This window comes from Alexandromys fortis, unplaced genomic scaffold, assembly GCF_014885135.2.
Source record: "Alexandromys fortis isolate MF-2015 unplaced genomic scaffold, M_Fortis_MF-2015_v1.1 scaffold_147, whole genome shotgun sequence".
Lineage (NCBI taxonomy): Eukaryota > Metazoa > Chordata > Mammalia > Rodentia > Cricetidae > Alexandromys > Alexandromys fortis.
Window position 1 is genome coordinate 2,831,858 of NW_026068029.1, and position 26,127 is coordinate 2,857,984.

Here is a 26,127-nt window from a genome sequence, read left to right on the forward strand (position 1 = left end):
ATTATATTTATATTTCCAAATGAAATTTACCATTTAGAATTCTCACAATTATTTGAATCAGTGTATATTTTATACAAATTTCATCACAAAATAATAGATGCTGGCAAGATTTATACTCAATTATTTTAATATCCAAACCAAATAGTAAAATAAATGAATACTCCGTTCTCTAAACTGTTATAAGTTAAAAATGTTTATATCAGTAATTAGCATTTCCCTCTTTTCTGTGTATCTGAAAGTAAACCTGAGTTATTTAAATTATGGGTATATTAAATCATATACTTTACATGTATGCCATTTGTTGATTTCTTTTTTTTTTTTCGGGGGTGGAGAGTGGGTTTCCAGACAAGGTTTCTCTGTGTAGCCCTACCTATCCTGGAACTAGTTCTGTAGATTAGGCTGGCCTCAAACTCACAGAGATCCTCCTACCGTTGCCTCCTGAGTGCTGGGATTAAAGGCGTGTGCCACCACCTCCCGGTTTTCACTAAGTTTTTAATTGAGTTATCTAACATACATCTAATGCAGACAAAACAATACAAAGGGAAGTTAATTGGACACGAGTTAGTAACTAATAATCAAAGTAAACACAATAATTAAGAATTCAGATCATTCTGCCAAATCAGTAGCCATGACTTGTTTTTAGCCTAATTCTTACATCCGTTCAGCTGGCTATAATATCTACTACTTCAGGAAGTTAGAACGATAAATGACAATGAATATGAAGTAATTTTCATTGTGCCAAACATTTGTAGGTACTCTGCAAATAATTTCTGCTAGCAATAAGATTAGATAATAATTGCAGTGTATCTCCCTGTGGTTACTGTTTTTTTTCTAAAATACAATCTTGGGTAGTTTTAAATATGATTGAGTTTTAAACTAATAGTGTAAACCTGGTGTGGTGGTTTACAGCTGCATTATAAGCACTGTGGAGGCTGACACAGAAGAGCAGATTCATTTTAGCTCACAGTTCCGGTTACAGTCCATCATTGCGGGCAAAGTCACAGCAGCATGGGCTTGATGCAGCTGGTGATTGCACATCCATAATTGGAAACAGTAATGAATGCGTACATGTCACTGTTCAGCTAGTTCTCTCTGTTTCTTACAATCCAAGATTCTCTGCCTAGGCAATAATCCTACCCATAATGGGTATATCATCCTACTTCAATTAATTAATCAAGATAATCCCCCACAAACACACCTTAGGCCAGTATCCTAGGTGACTCTAGATTGTCAAGTTGGCAATTAACACTAACCATCACTTATGAGTAGATGTTTGTCAGGGTAAATACTTTCATTGTATCCTGAGACCTTAATATCAGAAAGAGGGCGAGTAATAAGCTTTCTATGATTGTTATGTAGCTAGACTGGCCAGTGTAATTGTTGTTTATTATAACATGGTCATGGAATTAAGAATAGTGTGTTATTTCATCTCATGTGTAAGGACTGAGAACTTTGCAGGTAAGAAAAACAATAGATAAGACAAGTAAGTATTTGTTTATTATCTTTGGATATTAGCTATATTGGACTGTTTTAAATATAATTATCATATATATTATAAACTTTATAAGGCTGTCTTCATTGCATCATTTAATTTTTTATTTGAAGAAATACAGTCTCAAAGATATAATTTGCTTACAAAGTCATTGTCAGTGGGGTAATTACAAACATCTATCCTCATATCAGGCTCGTATTTTTCCTCTGGGTATTGGTGTTAGGTGACTAATGTCTGTCTTTAGGAGCTGATAACCACAATTAAAGTGCAATCTTGAAAAACAGATGCAAAAATCATGAGTCTCATTACAGAAGCAAATTTAGCCTGACAATTTCTGTAGCGGAGGGAAGCAGAGCCCAGTGAGACAGAGTGAATCACCTCCTTCATGGAAAACTAATGCAGTCACTGTAGAACAAGTAAAACGTAGCAGAGATGGAGTATTATACCTTGCTTCCCACAAAACAGTAACTCCTTCAGTAAAGAAGAAAACTGCTTATTTGATTATATGCTCATTCAGATATATTTGCAGTGATCAGATGTGAGCGGTAGGAAAGCAGGGTACAGGGAAAAGTTAAAAATGACTGGAATATAAATGTTCCCTAGCTCAGAAGGGTTCGGAATGAAGGTAAATTTCTGACTGGTGACCGAAGGGTGAAGAAACAGATTGAGCTTGTTGCAAGTTTCACCTGATGGAAGTAGGAAGTTCTATACAAAGGTAAACTTGATCCAGAAAGTCATGAAAAATGCATCTTTCAAATGCATCATTTTCTTTAAGTTTTCTGATCATTAAATAAAAGAACCCAGATTTTAATATTATTTAGAATATAGTTAAATATAATTTGAATTAAATTAAACCTCAATATCAAGAGTTTCTCAGATTATCAAAATTGTTAGTTAATAATTTAGATGGGATGCATCAAATGATATAAATAATACATTAACTATAACTTGGATTAGTCACCTGGACATATAGTTCATATATCCTTAACTTTAAAAATATAGATACCTTTGTGCATTATGTGTTCCTAGTGGCCTTTTGTATAAGAATTTTAAAAAATGAAATGCCAGTTGACATTTCCTCAACTTTAGGTTTCCCTCCTTAAAAAGTTATAGTAGAGGCTGGACAGATGGCTCAGTGAATCAGAGTGAGTTTAGTTTCCAGTACGCACACTGCCTAGTTCTCAATCGCCTGTAAGCCAGATCTAGAGCCAGCTGATGGCTCTGAGGGACCGGCACTAATTTTCACACAAACATGTACTAGAAAATAAAACTCTCCAGAATCATAGTAAGTGGTGACTTGTATGTTACTACAACATGTGTTTACCATAACTTTTCTTTTCCTCTTCCAGTGTAAAACTCTTTCTGGAGTGTGTGACCACATCATATCCCTGTCATCAGATCCTCTGGTTTCACAGTCGGCTCACCTGGAAGTGATTCAGCTGGCAAATATTAAACCGAGTGAAGGGCTGGTAAGGGATACCATGTTTATCAAAGCCATCATCCATCAGCACAGCAAAAGATGTGGGCAAGAAGGCAGCCTCGGAATAGAGAAGTCTAGGAATGTCCACAGATCCTCACCCTCCTCTCCTTTTCGTTTCCTTTAGAGGTCAAGGTAGAAGAGGGTGGCGTTGAAACCACTTTTAAAAGACAAACCAATAAAAAGAGAAAAGGAAATGAGAATTCTGAATTATCCTATTTGGTTGAGTAATCATTGATTGCATTCTTTCACCAATTAAAATTCCTGATCTTAAGGACATTTAAGAGTTTTGCAACAAGCACAGTGTTACCTGTCATTCAAGTAGGTATTTTCTGGGTTTGTTTTACAATGATTTATCCTGGTTTTAATAGATCTTCCTTCCCCTTGAGTAAGTAATTAGAGAAAACTCACATATTTTGTTTGTAGGTCCATGTGTAGTGCATGTGTGTTTGTGTATGTGTTTATGTGTGTCTGGGCAGGCATGGCTATGTATTCACGTGTGGGGCCTGGATTTAATATGGAATGCCCTCCTTAGTTATTCTCTCCTTTACTGAGACAAGATTATCTTACTAAACCTAAAGCTTAATAGACTGACCTAGCCAGCAGGTACCCCAATACTTCCTATCTCTTCCAGCTCTGGGGTTACAGGCAAGTTTCACCATGTTTGGCATTTTGTGTGGGTGCTGGGAACTCGAACTCAGGTCTTTATACTTACTTATCAAGCTCTTTACCCATTGAGCCATCTCTCCAGACATTATAATGTATATGAATTGCATCTCTGCCATTTTTCACATCTCTTGTTAGAAGAATTGAATGAGCAACTGGATAGTGCTACCACTAGGTTAATATTCATGAAGTGCATTGATATATTTTGATAATGTTAGTAAGTAGTTTGTTCAACTGGTTAAAAACATCTTGATTATAAGTTTAACTCAAAGGAGAGCTTTTTAAATATAACTGTAGAAAGCAATTATATAAAATTGTTAGGAATGAGAAAGGCACAGACACACTAAGCAGAAACTGGCTGGTAAGCATTACCACTTATTAAATGTTAATTTCATCCTTTGGTGTTATAAACTTTCTCCCCACAGATAACGATGTTCTGGAAAATAGAAATCTTGGAAGCAAACATATTCTTAGTGATCTCTGAGGAAATTTTAACTTTTTATGTGCTTTTTTTCACACACATGTATGTGTTTGTATAGTTATGTTTGTAACTATTTTGGGGAGAAAGCCTTTATTAACCACCAGTGATATTTAGTTTGAAGCCATTCATGCATTCTATACAGTAACTTCTTTCCTGCTAGTTGACAAATTGATTCTGGGTGTCCATCGTTTCTAGATTTTTTGCTTGTTTATTTGTTTTAGTTTGGATTTTTTTTTGATTTTATAAGTGATTTCTTGAAAAGATGAAAATGAAGTATAGCATCCTGGTTACACAACATCATACTAAGTTATAAGTACTATATCTAAGTTTGCTACAGTTTGTTTATAAGCTTATTTCTAATATGTATAGGTTTATATGGAGAAACCTTTATGATTTAGAATTATCATTACAGCATTTTCCCCTTTAAAGTTTACTTTCTATGGCTTCAACTAACATCATTAACTGCAGTCCTAAAATATTAAATGGAAATTTTGGAGACAATTTAGATTGCATACTATTCTGAATAGTGTGATTAAAATTTCATACCAACCCATCAAGGACATGAGTAATCCTTTTGTCCAGCTTAGCCGAACCCACTCACTAACTACTTAATAGCTATTGAGGTTATTAAATTGACAGTCATAATACTGCAAGAGCTTGTGCTCAATCAACTCATATTCAACTTACAAATAGCCCCAACGTTCATTTATGTTGCTAAGACACCAGAAAATGATTCCTATAGCCAATAAGCTGAAAATACATGATACTCTGCGCATTATTTCAGCATATAATCGTAAATTTTATATTACTAATAGTTATTTTTATCTCATTTTATTTATAAATAAAAATTCATTATTATTGTTGTGTAAGAAAGACAGTACACACATATAGACATACTATGCTTGATAGGATCCATACCCTCAGATATGTCATAGACTTTTTGAACATATGAATAGGCCCCTTCTTCCTGAATGTCTGGCTCCTTTTGGTATCTTTACCAAAGTAATTTTGTTTTTGAAGATAAAACACCCTCAAATATTTAATACTAAATACTTTCCCTTCTCCATCTCCTCTTTCAGTTATAGTCAATGAAAGATCTTAGCATAATGGGCGCAGTAGGAAATTAGGAACTAATATATTATATTAGTTTAGAATTTGTGAATCTGGATTAAAAATATTTACATAAAAAATGAGAGCAGCCTTAGGGATGTGGGAGAATAAATTTAACTTCTGTGGCCTTGATTTTGTCACAGAGAAAATATAGGGGCAGGAGTAGACCATCTTTAGATGTTCTTTGAGTTTTATGACTCTGTGATTCTAATAGTAGTGTTTAAAGAAAAGCACCTATTTTTCCCTTTAATTGGCCCTAAGCATGTGAAGTGAGCTAAAACTCACTTTACTTTATTGTTCATGAACTTTATGAACAATTTGTTTTCTCTATGAACATACAGCCCTGGAGAAATTGTTTTAAAGTGGAGGTTGGTCTGTATCTTCTTTTTAGAATGGACATAAATTTAAAGTAGCGATAAACAAAAATTTAAATAGGTTGGAAAATGTCAGAGAAAAGGAAAAAAAATAGAAATTAGGATAAGTATTAGAAGTACTTTCTTTTTGCCTTTTATTTCCCCCACAACATATAGAATAAGTATTAATTTTCTCATTTTGCAAGTAAGAAGAGAACCAAAAAATTTTACTGATTGTCTTGCATTAAATAATAACAAGTAGAGGCGGGACATAAATCTAAACAAAACGGATCTGGCAAATACTTTTTCATTATCTTGTATCCCAATTTGGAATGGCCAAGGGGAGACAAAGGCAGCTTAAGAGAAAAATCTTAAATTTGAGTTTGAATTTTCCTTAAAGATCCTCATTTTTAAAGGACAGTGGAAAATACTTCAACTGAGTTGCTATTTCACAGGGAGAGAAATTAAAACCTAAAATATTGAGTATTAATGGAAAGAATTAAGGGCGAACTTCTTTCTTATGAGTCTTATCAAGTTTGCAGAAGATTAGAGGCTTTACATGACTTATTTAAGATGCTTTTTTAAATGCACTCACTTTTAAGTAACCTTCATAGGTCATGTTTAAAATAGATCAGTTTGAGAATTTGACCAGCATTCGGTAAGTGCTTAACCATGTGATATGTCTAAAAGGCAAATATGGGGAGAGACTGCAAACACGTGTGCCTAGTTGTAATTAAGCCATGGCCATGTGATTTGCCTTTAAAAACAACGATTAGCAGAAAACTAAAAGATGTGGAAATGAGATCTATTAGAGCATTTAAAAGCTGAGTGATAGATAAGAGATTACGAGTTGAATAGAGGGGTAGGGGCCTCAAGGCGTCATTCTGGAAGCATGGCTTCAGGCTTCTTCCTCTTGTGAGGTGCTTGAGCTACCTCCAAACTTGTAAAACTGCCTTATTGTACCATCTTGACTGTAAGGCTGCTCTAACTGCTACTGTGTAACTGGCATTTGGAGATGAAGTGAAACAAACATCATTTTAGCTAGCAAACTGAACATGGGAAAGGGAGCTGTTAAGTCAACTCCAGAATTAATTGTTGCCCAAAAGGAAAAAAAAATAAGAAAGATGGTTTTCACGCCTTTAATCCCAGCCTTGGGAGGCAGAGGCAGGCGGATCTCTGTGAGTTCGAGACCAGCCTGGTCTACAAGAGCTAGTTCCAGGACAGGCTCCAAAACCACAGAGAAACCCTGTCTCAAAAAAAACAAAAAACAACAAAAAGAAATATAAGGCAAATATTCATTGTATTTCCAGAAAAACAATGTTATTTGAATGATATATCATCCTGCTATTTGGCGCTTTCTCAGAGAGAAGCAATAATGAGGTGTATTTTCTGTGAACTCTTCATCATTGAAAAGATGATTAATTTCAAATTCATCCAAACAATTTGCTTCTTCTCTTTCTTTTGTTGATTTACTTTTGGGCATTTTTTTCTAATTGGTACTACTAAAGAGAGATTAAAGGATAAATAAATCTATTTTCCATTATTAAAAGCAGTTGTGGCAAATAATTTATTGATTAGAAATAATACATAAATAATCTTTATTCATGTGCCATTTTAAAATCGTGCTTTCTAACCCTTGGTTCATGATTATGAAATAACTTTAGAGTTGAACTCTATGTATATATCTATACCCAGTCTTAATCAGGATCTCACTGTTCCAGTCTGTTTTGGAACTCAATATGTAGACCAGGCTGACCTCTGTCTTCCCAATACTAGAACTGAAGGCTTGTACAACCATTCTCTTTATATAAATATTTACATTAATAATTTTCTAGTTTCTGCCGTAATTACACATAGATATTTATTCCTGAATCATAGATTATTCACATAATTTATTTCATCCCAGGATTTGATTTTCTTTTCGGAACACTTTTATTAGTATACTAGATTTTCTTTGTGACCATAACCTTTCTAGTGTCATTTAAAACTCTTCTTAAATACCAGTAATCATAATCAATACACCCAATATTGAAAGATTTGTGGAAAGTAAAATAATCAACCTCTACTTATCATTATTGGAGAAAATGACTTTGAAATACATTTGTAAACTATCCAGTGTCAAACCTAGATACACTTTCCAACTCCATTATGCATATACTACATATGTGCTAAGGTTATTTTTAGACCTTTAGACTGGATTTCAACAGCTAGGAGTGTAGGTCAATGGCAGAGAGTTTTTCTATCATGAGTGAGGCCTGTGGCTTGATCCCTGGGATCACCAAAAATTAATATAGATTAATTAATGATTTTCTGCTTTAATTTTTACAATATCCAAGCGTTATGTTTTAATAAGAAAAGTGCATTAACTCTGCTGGAAGTAACTCCAAAAGTTTGAGGTTCAGTATTGAGAGTGTATCTGGATTCAGATATGATACCTGACTTTACCACCTTAGACTTACTCTCCAGGCATTCTGAGCTTTAGTTTTCTTAACTCTAAAACAGTGTCAATCCAATTACACCACAAAGACTTGTGTAAAATAGATGTAAGATACTTAAAACGGGCCCAGGCACATTATAATAGCTACTAGTGATGATGGAAATAGGTTGCTGTACAGATGCATGGGTGGGTGGGTGGGTGGATGGATGGATGGATGGATGGATGGATGGATAGATAGATAGATAGATAGATAGATAGATAGATAGATAGATAGATAATTATGGATGAGGATTGTGTTCTAGTTGAAATAATGTTTTTTTTTTATTTATTTTGCTGCCAGTTCCCACTTTATTTACTCACAACCTTTTAATGGAAAACTTTAAAAGAAAGGGTAGTATTTACCTCTTACAAATACTATTTAAGATCTTTTATTGATTTGATAATATCTTTTAAATAGCTAGGGTAGAAGTGTCAGTATCAATCATTCTCCTAAGATTTTTAATATTATAATATTTACATTCCAAGAAATAATGGGATATATATTAACTCAAAAGTGTGTATGTCATACACCCTCACCAGCATCAGGTTAAATATTACCATATTATTATAGCCAAAGCTCAATATAGCCAATTTGTCAGTTAATTTCCATGTATACTTCTACTTGGGCTATTATTTACTATTCTATTAAACTGTGAACTTCCATTTAAAACTAGAGTTTACTGATAAACAGCCTTCTTTTAAAACTACATTCATTTCATTTCCCATTTAGAGATCCAGGCTCAACAATTTTGTAGAACTATTACACTTTTTATATATGATACTTTGAAATGACTTTTTAGAATAAAAGAACTACCTAGTCATTTCTTGGTCCTTCCGTACAGTTAACTATTCTGCTTCATTTTTCTTTTTCTTCCTCTCACTGAAATATGTCTGTTGCTTCACGTTTTCTGATTCTGTCTTTTTCTTAGGGTATGTATATTAAATCCACATATGATGGCCTCCATGTAATCACTGGAACCACAGAAAATGTAAGTATTAAAACATTTCCAATTTGAGTATTTATGTGTTTCGCATGATTGAGGTTAAATGTTGGTTCCAAGAACACATCTAAAAGTACTTACTAAATTAGTAGATTCTGGATGCATTGGAATTTCACTCATTTTATTTATTCTAGAATAGTGGCTTAGAGAAATTCCGATGCTTTCCTTTTTAAGCCAGAGAATTATCTTTGTTATGTACTTTCTGGTTCATGCCAGGTTATTGGGACAACTAAAATAATCTACTTCCATCATCAATTAGTTGAGTTATCTTAAGAAACTTAAGTGACGTGAGAAACGTCCCATCAGTCAGGCTGTTGGATACTGGCAGCATAATTCAGCTCAATGAAACAGAGGTGTAGCTGAATGGTTTTAACAGTGAGATTCGTCCATTACTCTACTTTGAGAGCTTGCTAGAAATTTTAATTCAAAGGTTCTATCACAGACCCAGAATCCTAGGAACATCCTTCCTTTATGAAAAGATTCTAACAGGTGTTTCTGACTATAAATTGGAAAAGATTATCATAACATACTAGGTTGTAAAATCCAAATGAGCAAAGATAGTGGCACACAGAAGTGTCTAGCTATGCTCTAAAAAGAGAAAAATAAATGCATTAAATCAATCATTAACATGATTAGCATAATAGAAATTGAATAATAAAAAGTCATTAATTAGCCCATATTTCTCTTGTCTTTCATAAACAGGTTAGGAACTTTGGTTTTGATCTTATTTTCTTTTAGAGATTCAGACAAACTGAATGTTTATGCTGTGTTTCTTTAAAGAATGCTGTGGGGGAATTAAGTCAATTTCAGTTGTCATTTATCTCAGTGTTTGATCAATCTTTTCTTCTTTGAAATCACCATTTTCTGTAGTTAATTCACCTATGAACTCTAATTATTATTGATTTAACTTCTTTTCTTGGTTTCTTGTTGAAAATGAAACATCAATGAAAATCAGTAAAATGTGCATTGTGCGTTATTTCATATTTGAGCTTGAGTAGGACGTTAAGCACTACATGTTTGCCATCCTTCTCTAATTTCCTTGCACTCATTAGATCATTCCTGCACTCCCTGCTCATTTAACAAGCCCACTGCATCTGTGCCGTGATCCAGGCAAGGCACTGAGCATTGGAAGGATATACATGATAAACTAGTTTTGTTTTCCTTGAGAAGTACAAAGTATGTAGGGCTCAACTGTGTGAGCAAGTGTTACTATTTACTTGATACATGAAGGAAAAAAATGTAATAAGTATTGTCAAGTAAACCAGAGAAGAAATCACAGAAACGGTGCTTTTGTACTGTGTCATGAAGAACTGGTAGGAATGGCTCTCTCTCCGTTATCTAACATTTATGAATGTAACAGCTGAGTACTGTGCTTCATACACTTTACTTACATGGTGAAACTTGGTAAATGGCTAAATGATAAAAGGGGCGTTTGAATCTGGTGTAGTTCATATAGCAATCACATGTTCATAGTTCATCCTGTGATTCTTCTTTTCTCTTGATAATATTATATTATTTTGTTACCTAAATAATTTGTAATTCGGAGTTCTAGTTCTGTGTTTAATCTTAGTAAAGCTGGTCACTAAAGTGGCTAAGTTATATTTTTATCTGCTGTGCCATCTTATAAAACAATTAGTTTTGAGCCAATGGCACAAGTGACTGGAACTATTACACTGTGAGTTCTAATCCTGTTCAGAACCTTTACATGGCTCTGGTCTGATTGCTGATATTGCCATGACCTAAAGATATTTTCAGATCACTGATATTTTTTTAGAATAGTGTTCATATCTCAGATTAACCTACCTCCATAACAGTATTTTTAGTTCATTCAATAATATATTTTTTATATATAATCTTGAATTTTAGCCTATGGCAAATTTTTGTAGGCTAAAACTTTTGTTCCAGTGAGGTAATATAGTATGAAGTCTTTTATGTTTTCAAAATAATTAAAAATTGGAAATGAATTTTTGAAAAGTAGCTGCCCTAAGGACATGGCTAAGTTTGTGCTAGAGCACAGACATGAGGGCCTGACTTTGGATCTCCAGTACCCTCATAGGCAGATAGCAGAGAGCCTCTGTAACAGCAGAGCTGGGGAGCAGACAGGTAGATCTCTGGGGCTTGCCGACCCATCAGTATAGCTAATCCATGAGCTCTACTTCACTTAGAGAAGCTGTCTCAAAAAGTAAGGGGTGGAGCCACCAAGAGGACGCCGCGGGTAAAGGTGTTTGCTGCTGCACCTGACAACCTGAGTTGGAGCCCTAGAACCAATGCAGTAAATAAAGAGAACTGACACTTAGGGTTTTCTGCTGAATTCCATAGCCATGGCATGGCCTGTGGAGGCCCTCCCTCTCCCCTACTACACACATACTAAATAAATGCAAAAATAAAAGTTTTAAAGGGCGTGTAAAATGGATCAGTGGGTAAAGGCATGATGATCAGTTTTCTGTCCCTGGAAGCTACATAGTAGAAGAAATAACTCACTCCCCAAATTTGTTCTCTGATTGCTACACATGCCACCAAGACACATGCTTGCTTGCCCTTATACAAATGAAATAAATAACTATATTTTAGGAAGGAAGAATAAGGTGGTGAAGCAATTTGACATCAACTACCTGATGTCCACTTGTGGCCTAGATACACACACATACAAACAAACACAAACATAAAGCAAAAACACAGAATAACCCAAAATGACTTTTAAAGAACATTCCATTCCTGGGACTCAAAAGTTGTGTTTTATTCTCTGGATTCTGTCACCATATTATTTTTCTTTTCTGTTTTTAATAGATACTGCTGAGTAATATCAGAGTACAAGCAAATAATTTTAATAGATTAATATGTCTTATTATTCTATGTAGACAGTACACAAGGGTGTATTGCCATATAAAGATTTCTGAATTGTTACTAGGTAGTAACTAGAAAATAAGACTGTAAAATCTATTTATAAGACCTGGAGAAAAAAAATTCTATCACAAATCTCATTTAGTTTCTTTTATACATCTTAATACTTACAAATACTAAATTGCTACATTGGTTTTATTTATTTTTGTTCTTAATTTCATATTAAGAAAATAAAATATTGAAATTGTGTATTATAGACATGTTGAGATTTTGTTTTATTTAGTGTAGTTTGCCAACCAATCGTATTATAGTATATGAAACATAGAACAGCATGCTCTTGTAATTAGACACATGGAGAGACTGATACATAATACAGTCTTGACCTGACAGCTGCTTGTGTTTGAAGTCTCTGTTCTGTGTTATTTAGGGTTGATTTTATTAGTAGTGAAATAAATTAGCAAATTGATTATCTGACTTCAAAGTTTAACGATAATTATATGCATATACTTGAAAATAATGATTTGTTTACATTACTGAGGTTTATTTATATTAAATGGGAAGGACACAAGTAAAAACTCAGAATATTGTGAAATATACATATATATATTTTTTGCAATTTTTATTGAAAATATTTTTTCATACAGTATACTCTGATCACCATTTCCCTCCCTCATTTCCTCTCAGATCCTCCCCACGTCCCCACGCTTCCAACTCCATACCTTCTGTTTCTCTCTTAATGTTTTTTATTTCTTCTATATTTTTTAATTTGCCTGTTTGAAATATATTTTCAATCAGGTTGCCTAGTAGTGTTTAGCAGGGTTTTCTAGATTAAGTTTGCCAAGCTTAGTAGCAATTATTATTGTCCTTTAATGCTTTCAGAAATATGTTATTGTTTTCCAATATAGATAATCTCTGTATGACTTTCTTTTTTTTTCAAGACAGGGTTTCTCTGTAGCTTTTGGAGCCTGTCCTGGAACTAGCTCTTTTAGACCAGGCTGGCCTTGAAATCACAGAGATCCGCCTGCCTCTGCCTCCCAAGTGCTGGGATTAAAGGTGTGCTCCACCACCGCCCAGCTGACTTTCATTTATTTTGTCAGAATGCAAACTGTATGTTAGCTATGAGTAAACACATTATATATAATAATTACTTAAAAGTTATGACTTTATTTTTAAATCTAATTAAAGAGGTGGATTGCTGTGATGTTCCCAGAGAAAGAAAAAAGCTGATAAACCTTGTGTTATCATTTCTTTTATGTTAAATTCAGTCACCTGCAGATCGATGCAAGAAAATCCATGCTGGTGATGAAGTGATTCAAGTTAATCATCAGACTGTGGTATGTATAATTACCTTAAGAGTCAGTGGGAGAAACTAATTTAAAGATTTGCGAAAACTTTAAAATGATACCAGTGAATTTAAAGGCCAGTATTTTATAAAAGATAATTGAAGAACTTTAAAAAACGTAACTGAGTAATTACTCTTCCAAATTGTTTTATGGAATGTAAGACATGGATTTTTGAAAAATGAGGATATATTGTGCTTATAAATTTGACATTTTCTGGTATAACTTAAAATTTTTTCATTTTTATAAATTTGTGAATTAGCTACTAGATAAAGTTAATGGTTATATATGCATTTATTTATTTGTTGTAACATTGACTTATTCATTAATATGTAGAGAATTTGGTCATAATTTAAATGCACATTTTAATAAAAATTATAATCCTCAGTAGCTGATTTGGCTCTTAGTTTTCCAAGAGGTTTAGTTCTAAAAATAATATACTACATTAAATATGTTCACAAAGCTTTCTTGCTCGATGAGGCTCACCGATCTGTTCAGAGAAATATGGATGCCAGTGGCATTTAATGCCTATCTCAGATGTGATAGATTTTCAAAGATGTAGAAATACATAGTATTGATTGCTGTTTATTTTCTGTGCCTCAAATGGTGCACTTTATTCACCCTCTTTGGCAAACATTAGGTCTGTTGCCAAAATTTGAAAATAAAATATTCTTAGATTATCATTTTAGTAATCCTTTTTTGAAAATATGGGAATTTAAGAAATAAATATCCTGCATATAATTTGGTAACGTTAGAGTGGGTAATTCTTTCTTGTTCATACCATTGAGCTAAATTTGCTTCTATGTGCCCTAAAGAAAGAAGAAAATTTGGGAAGACTGTTTTTTCTTGAGGGACGTTTAGAACAACTCCAAATGATCATGAAAGCTAAAAATGTTTCTCAGTGAGTTCATTATCTACCTGATATAAAAGTGGATAGACTCTTTTACAAATGTGATGTGTTAGTGTGTGGCTGGTACTGAACAACAAAGTTCTGGGAATGCACAAGGGCTTTCTGCCAGTGACATCATTTTCTCATTAAAGCAAAGCCCTGATGACATCATTTTCTCATTAGAAAAATAATTCTTTCCACTTGTCCTTTTGGAAATTTCTGGACCCATAGTGTGAGAATTTGGGCAAGGGGATAAAGCAACCAACTATTCCAGTACATCCATAGCTTTTCCTTCTGTTCTGTCCATATTGCTTCCTTCTCTGCAAGAGATTTTAACATGTAGACCCCGTTGCATATTTTCGACATGAGTTTCTACTTGATCAAATTAAAGTTGGAAGTTAGTCTCTAGTGCAAAGGAAGATTGTTTAAAGAGTACTCTTTATGGAACAAATCTGACATTCATGAAATAAATATCAAAGTCTAAAAGTTTATAGATGAACTAATAAAATCTGCACGAATTGATGACATTTAAATGCTGAGGATGTTCATACACATTTTCATCACTGGAATAATTTAAAAATTTTGAAAACTGTATAAAATAATGATTGGGGAAACTTAGTTCTGGTTTTTGCTCTGAATTGTAATCATGGCTTTAAGTGGCTAATATTACTAGAGTAGCTTACCTTTTCTAGAAACATTAACTGTAAATGAAATTTTAATATGTAACTGTAAACACAAATATGGCACAGTAGTTTTCTGTAGTTTTAAAATCTTTCTACTGCAGGTAGTATTGTACAATATAAAAATCTCATTTTCTTTATATAAATTTCATTGAAAAACTATTTTAAATATTCCCATGAGTGTCAATGAAAGATGAATTAATAACGAAGTTTTGAATGTCAGTGTTTTATTTTTTATTTGTTTATTTTTGGTTTTATGGGACAGGGTTTCTCTGTTTATTTTTGGAACCTGTTTTGGAACTCATTCTTTAGACCAGGCTGGCCTCGAACTCCCAGAGATCCACCTGCCTTTGCCTCCCAAGAGATGGGATTAAGCACCACTACTGCCTGGCCCGAATGCCATTGTTTTAAATGGCTGATATGGTTCATATACTCAATAGCAATTGACTTTCTTACCTGTCTTACCTCTTCATGTCCAATAGATAATATATGATTATCCTATGTTCTTTTATTTAAATATATAACTATATATATATATATAGTTACTTAAACAAAACTTGAAGTTACATGTCCATTTTCATGTTGCTATATTCTCCATTATAATCTTCTAAACTTTTCACATCAACATACTTCTGTGGCTGAGAAACTGGCTTCCAGATAGGAAGAAGAAAAAAAATATGAACATCCAAGCAAAGCAGAATGATTCCTATTCATGTCTTCCTTGCCAGTGAAGATCAACTCATCAAAGGCTGCTGAAAATACCCCAGATTCATTCATTCATTCTCTCTCTCTTCTCTTTCTCTCTTCTCTCTCCTCTCTCTTTCTCTCCCTCTCTCCCTTTCTCCCCTCATCTCTCTCCCTACCTCCCCCCTCCTCTCTCTCTCTCATTCCCTCTCTCCATCTTTCTACCACCTTGGCATAATTTGAACCAGCAACTCTGCCCTCATGATGGAGTTTAAACATGTTTTGTACTGATGAAACTGTAGTAATTTAAAAAAAAAAAAACATCTGGGCCTACCCAAAATGAATCTGCTAAATTACAGGTTAGTTTTTGTGTGAGAGAGAAAGTGCTCTAAGTATTTTATCTATACTAAAAGCAGACACTTTCTTCTTGGGCATATCATTTCAAAGAAGGGCATATGTATGGTGATTGAGTATGGCTTTTGGAAAAGTTCCCTCTATTTTGTGTTAACATTAAAACATATCCATTGTGATTGTGAAAGGTTTTCTAGCACTTCTTGAATATTTTGGTAAACATGGTCAAATAGATTTGGTTATAAAAGCTACCTAAACAGATTAACGAGGTTGAGATGTCAAGAAGATAGACTGCACAAGTAGTGTTGTTAGATCACTGATTACTGAGAGATGGAAGATAAGCATTATATGGTAGTGTCTTTTTTACTTTCAAGATGGTGAATATTACTGAGTAAGACCTGGAAATCATAGTGAAGCGGATGAGGGAAGAGAACAGGCTGAAGGACTATTGATTTAACTTGGGAACTTCATTCTCATTTTGGCTGTACCTCTCTGATTCTCAACATAGCTTCTCATTTCGGACTGTGGCCTCAACTTTTTGTTCTTCAAGCCTAAAATAAGAGATCATTGTTGAAAGGGGGAGAAGTCACCATAATCAGAATATATTAATGTTCATTCCCTTTTGTCCCTTTTAGCTCTAAACTTTTTCCTGGATATCTTTTAGTACCATGTATATCATGATTCTGTTTAACATTAAATATATTTCCCCCAGTTTTCTAGATAAATTTTGTCCTATATTTTTGGCTTTCCTTTCTAATTCTTTTCCTTTCCTTCGCTATGTGCATTTCTGCTCACTTAACTATTTCTCCTCCATTCTTACCTTGTTCAGTTATCATTATTCTTCCCTATTCTATTCTCCCTTTTCAAGGGAAAAGTTCTTTATCTTATAATCCCTTAAACTCAAACTATTGAAAACTGAGACCTCAAATAGCAGTGTTTCTTGTATTTCCCATATATTATTCATATAGTCACAAGGTGTTACTAGACTCTAGAAATTAATTATATTGGCAATATGTTTAACATATTAATGAGTAAATGGTTCTTATAATAACCTACAAGAACAATATTGGGGTTCTCCAGAATTGGTATTCTGAAACAGAGCACATGAATAGTATATTTTAGAAGGGGAAACTATTAAGACATTGAAACTAAACAGTGTATCACACATTTCAGTTACTCATAATAATGCCTATTGTCTTATGTAGTAGTTTATGAGATATTAGGTTTTATGTTATTTTAAATTGAACATCTTCATTAAATTGTGTGCAAACTGGTTTTAATGTATCACTTATTTGGCATAAATTGTATTATTTATTTTGCATAATCAACTCATTACTATATCATCTACCATAATATTTCATTGTCTTTCTGTTATCAAACTAGAACTCATTCTATTAAATCCTTCTATAAAATAAATTAGTTATGTTAATATCTTAATAAAAGTAACTTCCTGTCAACCAATTTCTTTTCTTTGCAGACCTCTGTGTCTTGATTTGTTACTTTCTTATTTACACAGTTCAAAGTAGCTTCACTGTGAAGAGTGTGATTGGTTTCTTAAGTGGTTACTGTAACTCATTTTATTATCAGAATACCTTTTAAGTACCAAGGTGCAGTTAAATATAATCTAGTTTTTAAATGAATCTTTAAATGACAACTTGCAATTGATTGCTTTGTATGCTTAAGATTTATCTATTGCCAGATATTCTTTTATATACTCTAGGTTTTTAGTTCAAATGTGTATTTTATTTGCAAATTGGTATAAGTAACCTCCATCCTTTCCTACCTTTGAGGAATCTGTCAAATTAACCTCATCTACTCCTTCCTATGAGAAATAGGTGTAGACAATTACTAAATAGCACTAAACTTTCTGGTAAAATTATTGCATGTAAGAATAATACTGGAGAATACCATGTCATAGAAAATTTGATAGACAATAACATTAATAGGATATTTACCCCTAGTATTCAGCATCATTAATAAAATTCTGATTAGCATTGGAGCTAAAATGTTATATATTGTTATCCATCATTTCTTTTTTTTTTTTTTTTNTTTTTTCGAGACAGGGTTTCTCTGTGGCTTTGGAGCCTGTCCTTGAACTAGCTCTGTAGACCAGGCTGGCCTCGAACTCACAAAGATCCGCCTGCCTCTGCCTCCCGAGTGCTGGGATTAAAGGCTTGCACCACCACCGCCCGGCCCTATCAATCGTTTCTTATTTACTTTTTCTTTCACACTGTCCTGTTCTAAATTTTATTATCTTCATAGTAAGAAAGAAGAGGTTTTTGAAATTAGAATATATGGTGTGCACAGTTTACTGTACCCACTGAAAGCTGCTATTGAGTTAGCATTTTTGTGTTGGTTGTCAGAATTTTGATAAAATGAGTTTTAAAGACAATTTCTAAAATGTGGAAATCTTAAAGTAAAACCTTTTATTGATAAATATCTAGAATGATATCTAGTTAACTATACATGTGCATATATGCATGTGGTTTATCTTGTATTGTAATATGAACATATTGCAATATTTAGAAGTATTTTTATAGCCATAACTTCGTTGAAGTGTCTGCTTATAAATGGCATCTTAAAAATTATTCAAAGCAGCTATACATTTTTATGTCTGTTACTTTTTTAATACTAAGGTTTGAATTGGGTTTTTTTGTGACTTAGGCTCCAATATTGAATTAACCTACTATTTTTCGAAGTACAGATATTTTTTCAGAATCAATAAGCGAGAAATTTAGATTTTAATATAATGAGGTATTAATTCATTCTATAACATTGGTAACTTGGAACATTTTCTTTTTTTCTTATTTTAAAATAGATATATTTCCAGTGTATTTTGAAGACTAGAACTGAACTATAGGAAGGACTGGCAGAAACAATAATTTCAAATACATGTACACACAATACATTTGTGAATTTTTTAACTCATAAAGATATTTTTATAAAATTTATTTTAAATTCTGTATTATTGTGATCTTTTTAAAATATGCAAGTGCTTTTTAAAGGACTAATGTATACTATATAATCAGAGGTTTTTCCCACATTTTTGCCTTGTGCTATGATGTGATTGCCTTCTTCTTTTTTCCCTAGCAATACCTTTCAGAATAAATTAATTTTATAATTTGGAGAAATCAAAGGATATCATGAATGGTGCCGAACTGAAAAAAAATTGGCTATGATTTAGATTTTATTGATCATATAAATGAGTACTATGGAGCCTCCAAAATAAACTTTTGACCTTAAGAGACTACATTACCAAATGCCATATTGAAATGGGAAGAGGAAATGACAGCTATGTGTACAAGATACTGACCTATGCCCACAGCTTTGGAATCGTATTACCAGTGCAGAGATGGTAGTGACACAGAGGGTACACCTAATATCAGTGACCGTTTACAGAAATAGGGATGCTGCATGATTCATTAAAGGGAAAAACCATGATGATGGCTGTTTCTTCATGTAGATCCTAGATGGGTTAATCAAGATGCAAGCCTCAGAACTTCTGGATGACCGATGAATGGACTCTAGGGGGAAAATGTAATTTCTGAGATTGCTGAAATTGCCTTGCTTTATTTCCTCCCTCTAACTATCTTGGCAATAAGAAATTGTTATTGCTTAGAAATTTGCCTTTTAATTACTTAACACTCAGATCAGGAGACACATTGTATATAAAATATACAACACTTTAAAATTTATGTGGAAATATTAAATATTGACGATATATACATTCAAATGATGAATTAATTTAGCATGTTTTAAGTTTCACATTTAAATTAAGCCACACGGAAACAAAAGCCCTTTAAAAATAGCTACATATGCCTTGACATTCACGTTGTACTGAAGAATTGCCTTTTAGCATTTTCAAGGATATAAAATGAAGAGTTATTCAATAAACATAAAACTAGAGCCGTTTCCCCTAATGAAAATGAAATTTTGAATTTCCATATTCACTTTTTCAAATATTTATTTTTTATCTTATTTCAAGGCTATCTTTTCCAATTATCTGTGTAAATATTAATACTAAGGTTTTCTTTAGGTTGGATAAAACTTAGACTGTCTCAGTCTGCTCCGAATTACCTTTCAAAGTTATTTTATGGTAGAACTTAAAATCACTTATATAGATTTTGTTAAATCAACATATATAGATTAGTTTATCTTTGGATCATGAATAATTTCTTACTTTTCTTCAAGGAATGAATGGTTGTATGAAAGTCAGTTTATGATATCTCCAAATGCTTAAGGTTGTAGGATTTTCATTCACATTTTGTGAGAAACTGAGTGAAGGGAAATTGTGTGCATGAGTACTCTAGACCTACTTCTAGGATCTTTGAAAGACAGGATATGTCAGAGCTTAATACTTCTGAAATGTTACTTACTATGGCATTTCCTCCATGGAGCTTGTTTGGCTAAAAATAAAAAGGGAAAGGAAAGTCACTGGCACAAAATATTCATTGATTAGATTCTTAGTAACTTTATAGTAACTCTTAGAATATGATAATAAATACCTCAGTTCAAAAATTTTAGCAAAGGTTGAGAGTGTTTATCCGTAATGTGATCATTTGTGCATTGCCTCTGGCCTCCTCAGTGCTTTCAGTGAGAAAGGGAGACATCTCAGTGTGGAGTAACTTCTGTAGTCTCTTTGAGGTTCTAAGAAAGGATATCATTTATACATTACCACTGGGGAGCTAAGAATGTGAGTATGCACACACATATGTAAATATTGATAATGAAACTCATTTTTATGAAGGGCAATATTTTTTAAACTATTTTAAGAAATATCCTACTTTCCTACCTGGAGATATAAAGATGATCTCTGTAACTCCACATATATCCACAAAAAAGGAAAATCTCCAGATTGACATGATAGTTTTAAAAATCTGATGTTTATGAATGTTTGTTAAGTTTTACTACTTGGGTCCAAAGAGTAATGTCTGTCACTTCATAATTCGGTTAAATAATTCACCAGGTGTTTGGAAAACCAATAGACCAGGGAATGTCATAAAGACAACTTCCCTCTATGTGCCCAAAGGAATGAAAATCTGTCGCCTCTATTGCACTGACCCAAAGAACCTTGTGTTCTCAGTCCAGGCAGTCATTTGTCCAGAATCTCCCAACTTATGTTTCCTCTTACCCAGAAACACCTGCTTCAGCCTGAAAAATACACGTAAAAGCCCCCCTTTACAAGAAACCAGAACTTCTGGCTTCTGACCTTCAGAACCTTAGTGACTTTCTTGGGAATTTTTAATCTTGTGTTACATAAAATACATCTTAATATATGTTTTAAGGTTTGGTTATAAGTTAGTGAGTGATAAAATTAGTTAGTCTTCTTACTTGTCCAATGGGAAGGATAGCATTAGTTCAACATGTGTGAAAAGTGTTATCTTGAATTAATAAGAAGATATACTATGTAAAACAAATATGATAATTTTGAAAGGTTATTCTAATTGTAAAATATTTTAGGACAAGTAAAAATTTTGTTCACTGTTCTATTATGTGCCATAATCACATTGTAATTTGAAGCACAGTATTTTATATTTATTTACAGGGAACATTCTATTGCTTCTTTGAGGGTAAATACTATCTATAATAGCTTTGATATGACATATATTTTTTAGATGGAAGGTCACTTAACATTTATTTAACATAGCAAACTTCAAGTGCATTTAATAAAAATGTTCATGCTACATTTTGATTTTACATCGGTACTAAAGCCATTTTGTAGTTTCAGGGAGCATTTTGTTGTCACTGAAACATTTAGTTCTCATATTGTCATCTCATCTCATCAGTCAAATTAACATATACTGATTGTCTATTTTTGGAAAGCATATTATTTATTGAAGGGTATATCTAAATATGAAACTGTTTTTACTCAGAAGCCAGTGTTGTGATGGTAAGTAGAGAAAGATAGCAAGGGAAAATTATACTAATGAGGTGCAGTATTGCAAGATTCATATGAAGAAAATAGGACTGTGCTTGTAAGAAGAGGCAATAGGAGTCTGGCGGTGGTGGCGCACGTCTTTTATCCCAGCACTCAGGAGGCAGAGGCAGGAGGATCTCTCAGTTCCAGGACAGGCTTCAAAGCTACACAGAAACTCTGTCTCAAAAAAATCACAAAGAGGGAGGCATTATGATGGATATTTCAAGCAAATGAGCCTTTATGAATAGGTAAGATTTTAGATGTTCGAAGTGACAGAAAAAGTACAAGCAGAGGGACAAGCACTTCAGCAGTCACACAGCCATAAGCAAACCAAGCTCTTTGAAGGAAAAAGCGCTTACTACTTAACCAACTCGTAATTTTTTGATTTCAAAAGCCTCTAAGTGACCTGCTTCTTTCTCCTGCCTCCTTATCTTTACCTTGCTCTGTCATCCACCCTCGCTAAATTGTTGAAAGTTATTCAGACTTAGAATTTCTTGCACAGATTTCTTTACCTATTGAATTCCTGTGAGTCTTTCACTCCAAACCCATAAGATTTCAGTTTAGACTAATTGGAAACCTTCCCCCAGAGCCCCCTTTTTGCAGGGTGGGAGGGTTCTACTATAGCTTGTAGTTCTTTCATTTTAATCTAAATGTTTACCTGTTCATCTATTTCTATTTCTGTGCTCATTATGTTATTTAATGATCAACAGATTATGTTGCGTTCACTGTTATAATCATACTCTAGGGTCTCAATAAATACTAATTTGAGTTACTATGTCCAGCCTAAAATTATATAAAATATTGTAGGCATTGGCAAGTCATTACCTTCAGTAAGTTCATCATTTATTATAGCAGTTTTCAAAGGATGATTCCCAGACTAAGAACAAGTAGTATCAGCATCATATGGAAACTTGGATTTAGAAAGCAAAGCAAATTATTAGGCTCCTACCCCAGAACTACAACTGGATCTTAATCTCTGAAGTAAAACCTAGCAGTCTTATCGTTGAAAACAATATTTATTTATTTATTTAGTATAAACTCATGTTTGAGAGCCATATTTAAGAGAAGAAGAGCTGTAAAATTTGGGGAAATTTAAAAGCTGTGAAAGGAAGAAAACATTCACACATAGTGGTACTGTGGAGATGTAAAAGACTAGAAGAAGAAAGATAGGTTATGACTCAGTTTGAATCTAATAAGTAAATACCCTGTCTAGACGAGAAGTAAAGAAATGTTCATTGCTAGGAAATTTTCATGATGCACCTGCAGATAAAATGGGGTACATATCCATAGGCGAATCCAAACTTGATAAGATTATATGGAAGTTATTGGTAGTTGTGGTAAATGAAATAAAAAAGGGGAGATAATATATTTGTGTTGTAGAATACTGATTTCATTTGAGATGCCAGAGATATTTGAATGAAGATATTGAGCTATAACTGAACAGACATGAATATAAACTCTTGTCTCTGCCATTTAATTTGTAATGTTGCCCCCAACCAGTCATTTTTTCCATTTTATCACATGTAATGTTATTTTAATACTTGTTTCTTTGAGCTGCTATAAGAAAGAAATAGAAATTAAAATAATTTCATATAAATATAAAGAACCTACTTCAATATACTATTGGTATGTGATTATTTGGTAGATATTAGCACCACAGTTAGAGTATGTGACAGAAACACTTATTAGGAAACAGAAAAGGTTTGAAAGATTTGAGAGTCATATGCAGGAGATTGCTAATGGAAACTATTAACAGAGAAGGGATTATTGTAACAAGACAACATGAAATATTATACAGACACCGAGAAGAAAGGACAAGGAGACAAATATTTAGCAGGACCATATATGTCTGCACACGTTGATCTGTCCTTATCTTTTTTACTCCCCCTTCTTTTATTAAAACTGTAATATCTGGTGACTTTGGAAGCTCTGTTATCATTTGAACTACTAAATTATTGAAACAGTTCTTGATGTTGAGCTCACTGTTTTACAAATCAAGCAATTCTTTTATATAGCTTGATTTAATAGTGGTTTTTCCATGTTTATTCATAGCCTAGTATCTCTAATTCCTATTCTTTGATTCCTTCCAATATTGGTGGCTTATACTGTTATTATTGGTAGACTTTAGGATGTCTTCACTTCTTTAAGCTCCTTGTGTCTCTTACTACATGAGAACTCAGAAGCCAGTGGAAAGAATGCCATAATTTTTTATATATTGCTGATAAATATTTACATGATTTCTATCATTTAAATCTTTCACACTTGATATTTTAAAGCTAGCCAGAAACATAAATTAGAAAATGGAAAGTTAATCTTGTAAAACTGATTCACTTTCATTTGTGTGGTTTAGCTCTTTGGACATTTGGACACGTAGATTTAGCTCTTTGCATGGGGGATCCCAAGCTTCTTCGAACTGGAACACACATACATGTCTTATTATATCACACCTTCTGTCCATGTTCCATTATCTGTCAACGATAAGTATCTCAATGAGGTAAAGGGTAATAAATGGATTTCAAGAATTCTTTGTACCTCATTGTGTGACTGTAAGAATATGATGATACCCCGGCACCATATCTGCAAATCATTTTGCCTGAAGTTGTAAGAATACATCCCATTTGCTAATACATTGAAGACAGTTGTTAAGTATGACAACATAAAACAATGGGAACTAAAGATGTTAAATAATTTGAAATTATCTACATTAATAATTTCAAAAGAGGACCGAGGAAATAAAAGAGACATTCAAATGATAAAGTCATCACATCCAATTACCATTCTTCTATGTATGTTACTCATCAGGCCTCATTTCCATTCCCAGAATTGTTATGTGAAATGGACCTAATGATTAAGGGGTGTGTCTACTAAAAATTCGTCACGGAATAAAATGTCAGTGCAGTTCTTATTGAACACACATGTTAATAAACTTATATTCCTTTTGATTAGTCATCTAAAATGCAGTGCTCAGAGACTTCATTTCCCATTTCTATTGATGTTTCTAATTCTGTGCATTAAGTAGACTTTTTTCGATAGTCAGCTTTTTCTCATTAGCTCTTGAAATTCATAGTCCTAATTAAAATACTACTATTTGTAGACTAAAACCTTGTTTTTATTGTTTTTTAAATTTTTTAAAATGTTTATTGGTAAAATATAAAGAAATAAAAAGTGGGATGTAGGAAGTATATTATTCTCCTTGATGTAGTCATCATTAATGATATTACATCCATTCTACCTTCCATAGCTATAACCATTTTTAACAAAAATGGTATTTTTACCACCATGAGACTTACTTCATTCCACACATAATTTTATATCCCCTTGTAGTGAATATTTAAATAATTTAAAATATTGGTTTAATTGTACAGTGTTACATATTTACTGTGGCATTTCCTTGTGATAATGAAAATAGAATTTGAGAGCCAAACTATTTACTACATATGATTCTTAATTTATGTTTGTTTGCTTTTGTTAAAACCATTGATTTCATCATGTTAAATGATAGTAGTCAGTTTGGTTAAAATAAAATCAAGTTATATACTCAAATATTTGACTATTAAATAACATTCAGATAAAATTGTTGCCAGAAACAATTTCACTTTCTTGTGGACAAGTAATTCTATTTTTAATTATTTACTTAAAAGTATGCAGAAAGGGCTGGAGAGATGGCTCAGAGGTTAAGAGCATTGCCTGCTCTTCCAAAGGTCCTGAGTTCAATTCCCAGCACCCACATGGCAGCTCGCAACGGTCTGTAATGGGGTCTGGTGTCCTCTTTTGGCCTGCAGGCATACACACAGACAGAATATTGTATACATAATAAATAAATAAATAAATAAATAAATAAATAAATATTTTAAAAAAGCAAAAAAAAGTATGCAGAAATTATAACAGAAAAGGACAAGTTAAATTGAACTGCACATTTCACAGAAAAGCATGCAACTTTAAAAGTCTTCAGCTAAACCCAGCTTGGTCATTTGCTTAGAATCCAACTACATGGGAAGCAGAGACAAGAAGATTATCAAAAATCCATAAGCTTAAAGCCACCCAGCACTATGTAGCAAGACCCAATGTCAAAAATAAATAAGCATATAAATGTATTAACTATCCATCGTGATTATACAGGGTAAAATATGATGAAATACATGAATACAAATGAATGTGCAGCAAATTGTTGAAAACTGTCAGTTCTTGGTTGCTTGTTTTAATTACTAATTGATTTACTAATTTAGGTATGATTATTATTGATAAGTTGTTTATAAGTTTTGTAGGAAGAATTTGTCTTCCCTCAAATTTATAATTTAATATTAGGTTTCATTTTGTGGCGAGAGTATGAATGAATGCCCAGATTCACATCCACTTATTTTGCCTCTTA

General features: G+C 33.1%; 1 protein-coding gene across 5 annotated transcripts in view; it reads left to right on the forward strand.

Annotated features, from left to right (window-relative positions):
• Cnksr2 (connector enhancer of kinase suppressor of Ras 2) overlaps positions 1 to 26,127 on the forward strand; it is a 203,627-nt gene that overhangs the window by 72,588 nt on the left and 104,912 nt on the right. For all 5 annotated transcript variants that reach the window (XM_050164390.1, XM_050164391.1, XM_050164392.1 and 2 more), the window contains exons 6-8: positions 2,842 to 2,961; positions 8,985 to 9,044; positions 13,163 to 13,231. In XM_050164390.1, coding sequence (XP_050020347.1) covers positions 2,842 to 2,961; positions 8,985 to 9,044; positions 13,163 to 13,231 — 249 coding nt within the window. The remainder of the gene's footprint in view (positions 1 to 2,841; positions 2,962 to 8,984; positions 9,045 to 13,162; positions 13,232 to 26,127) is intronic.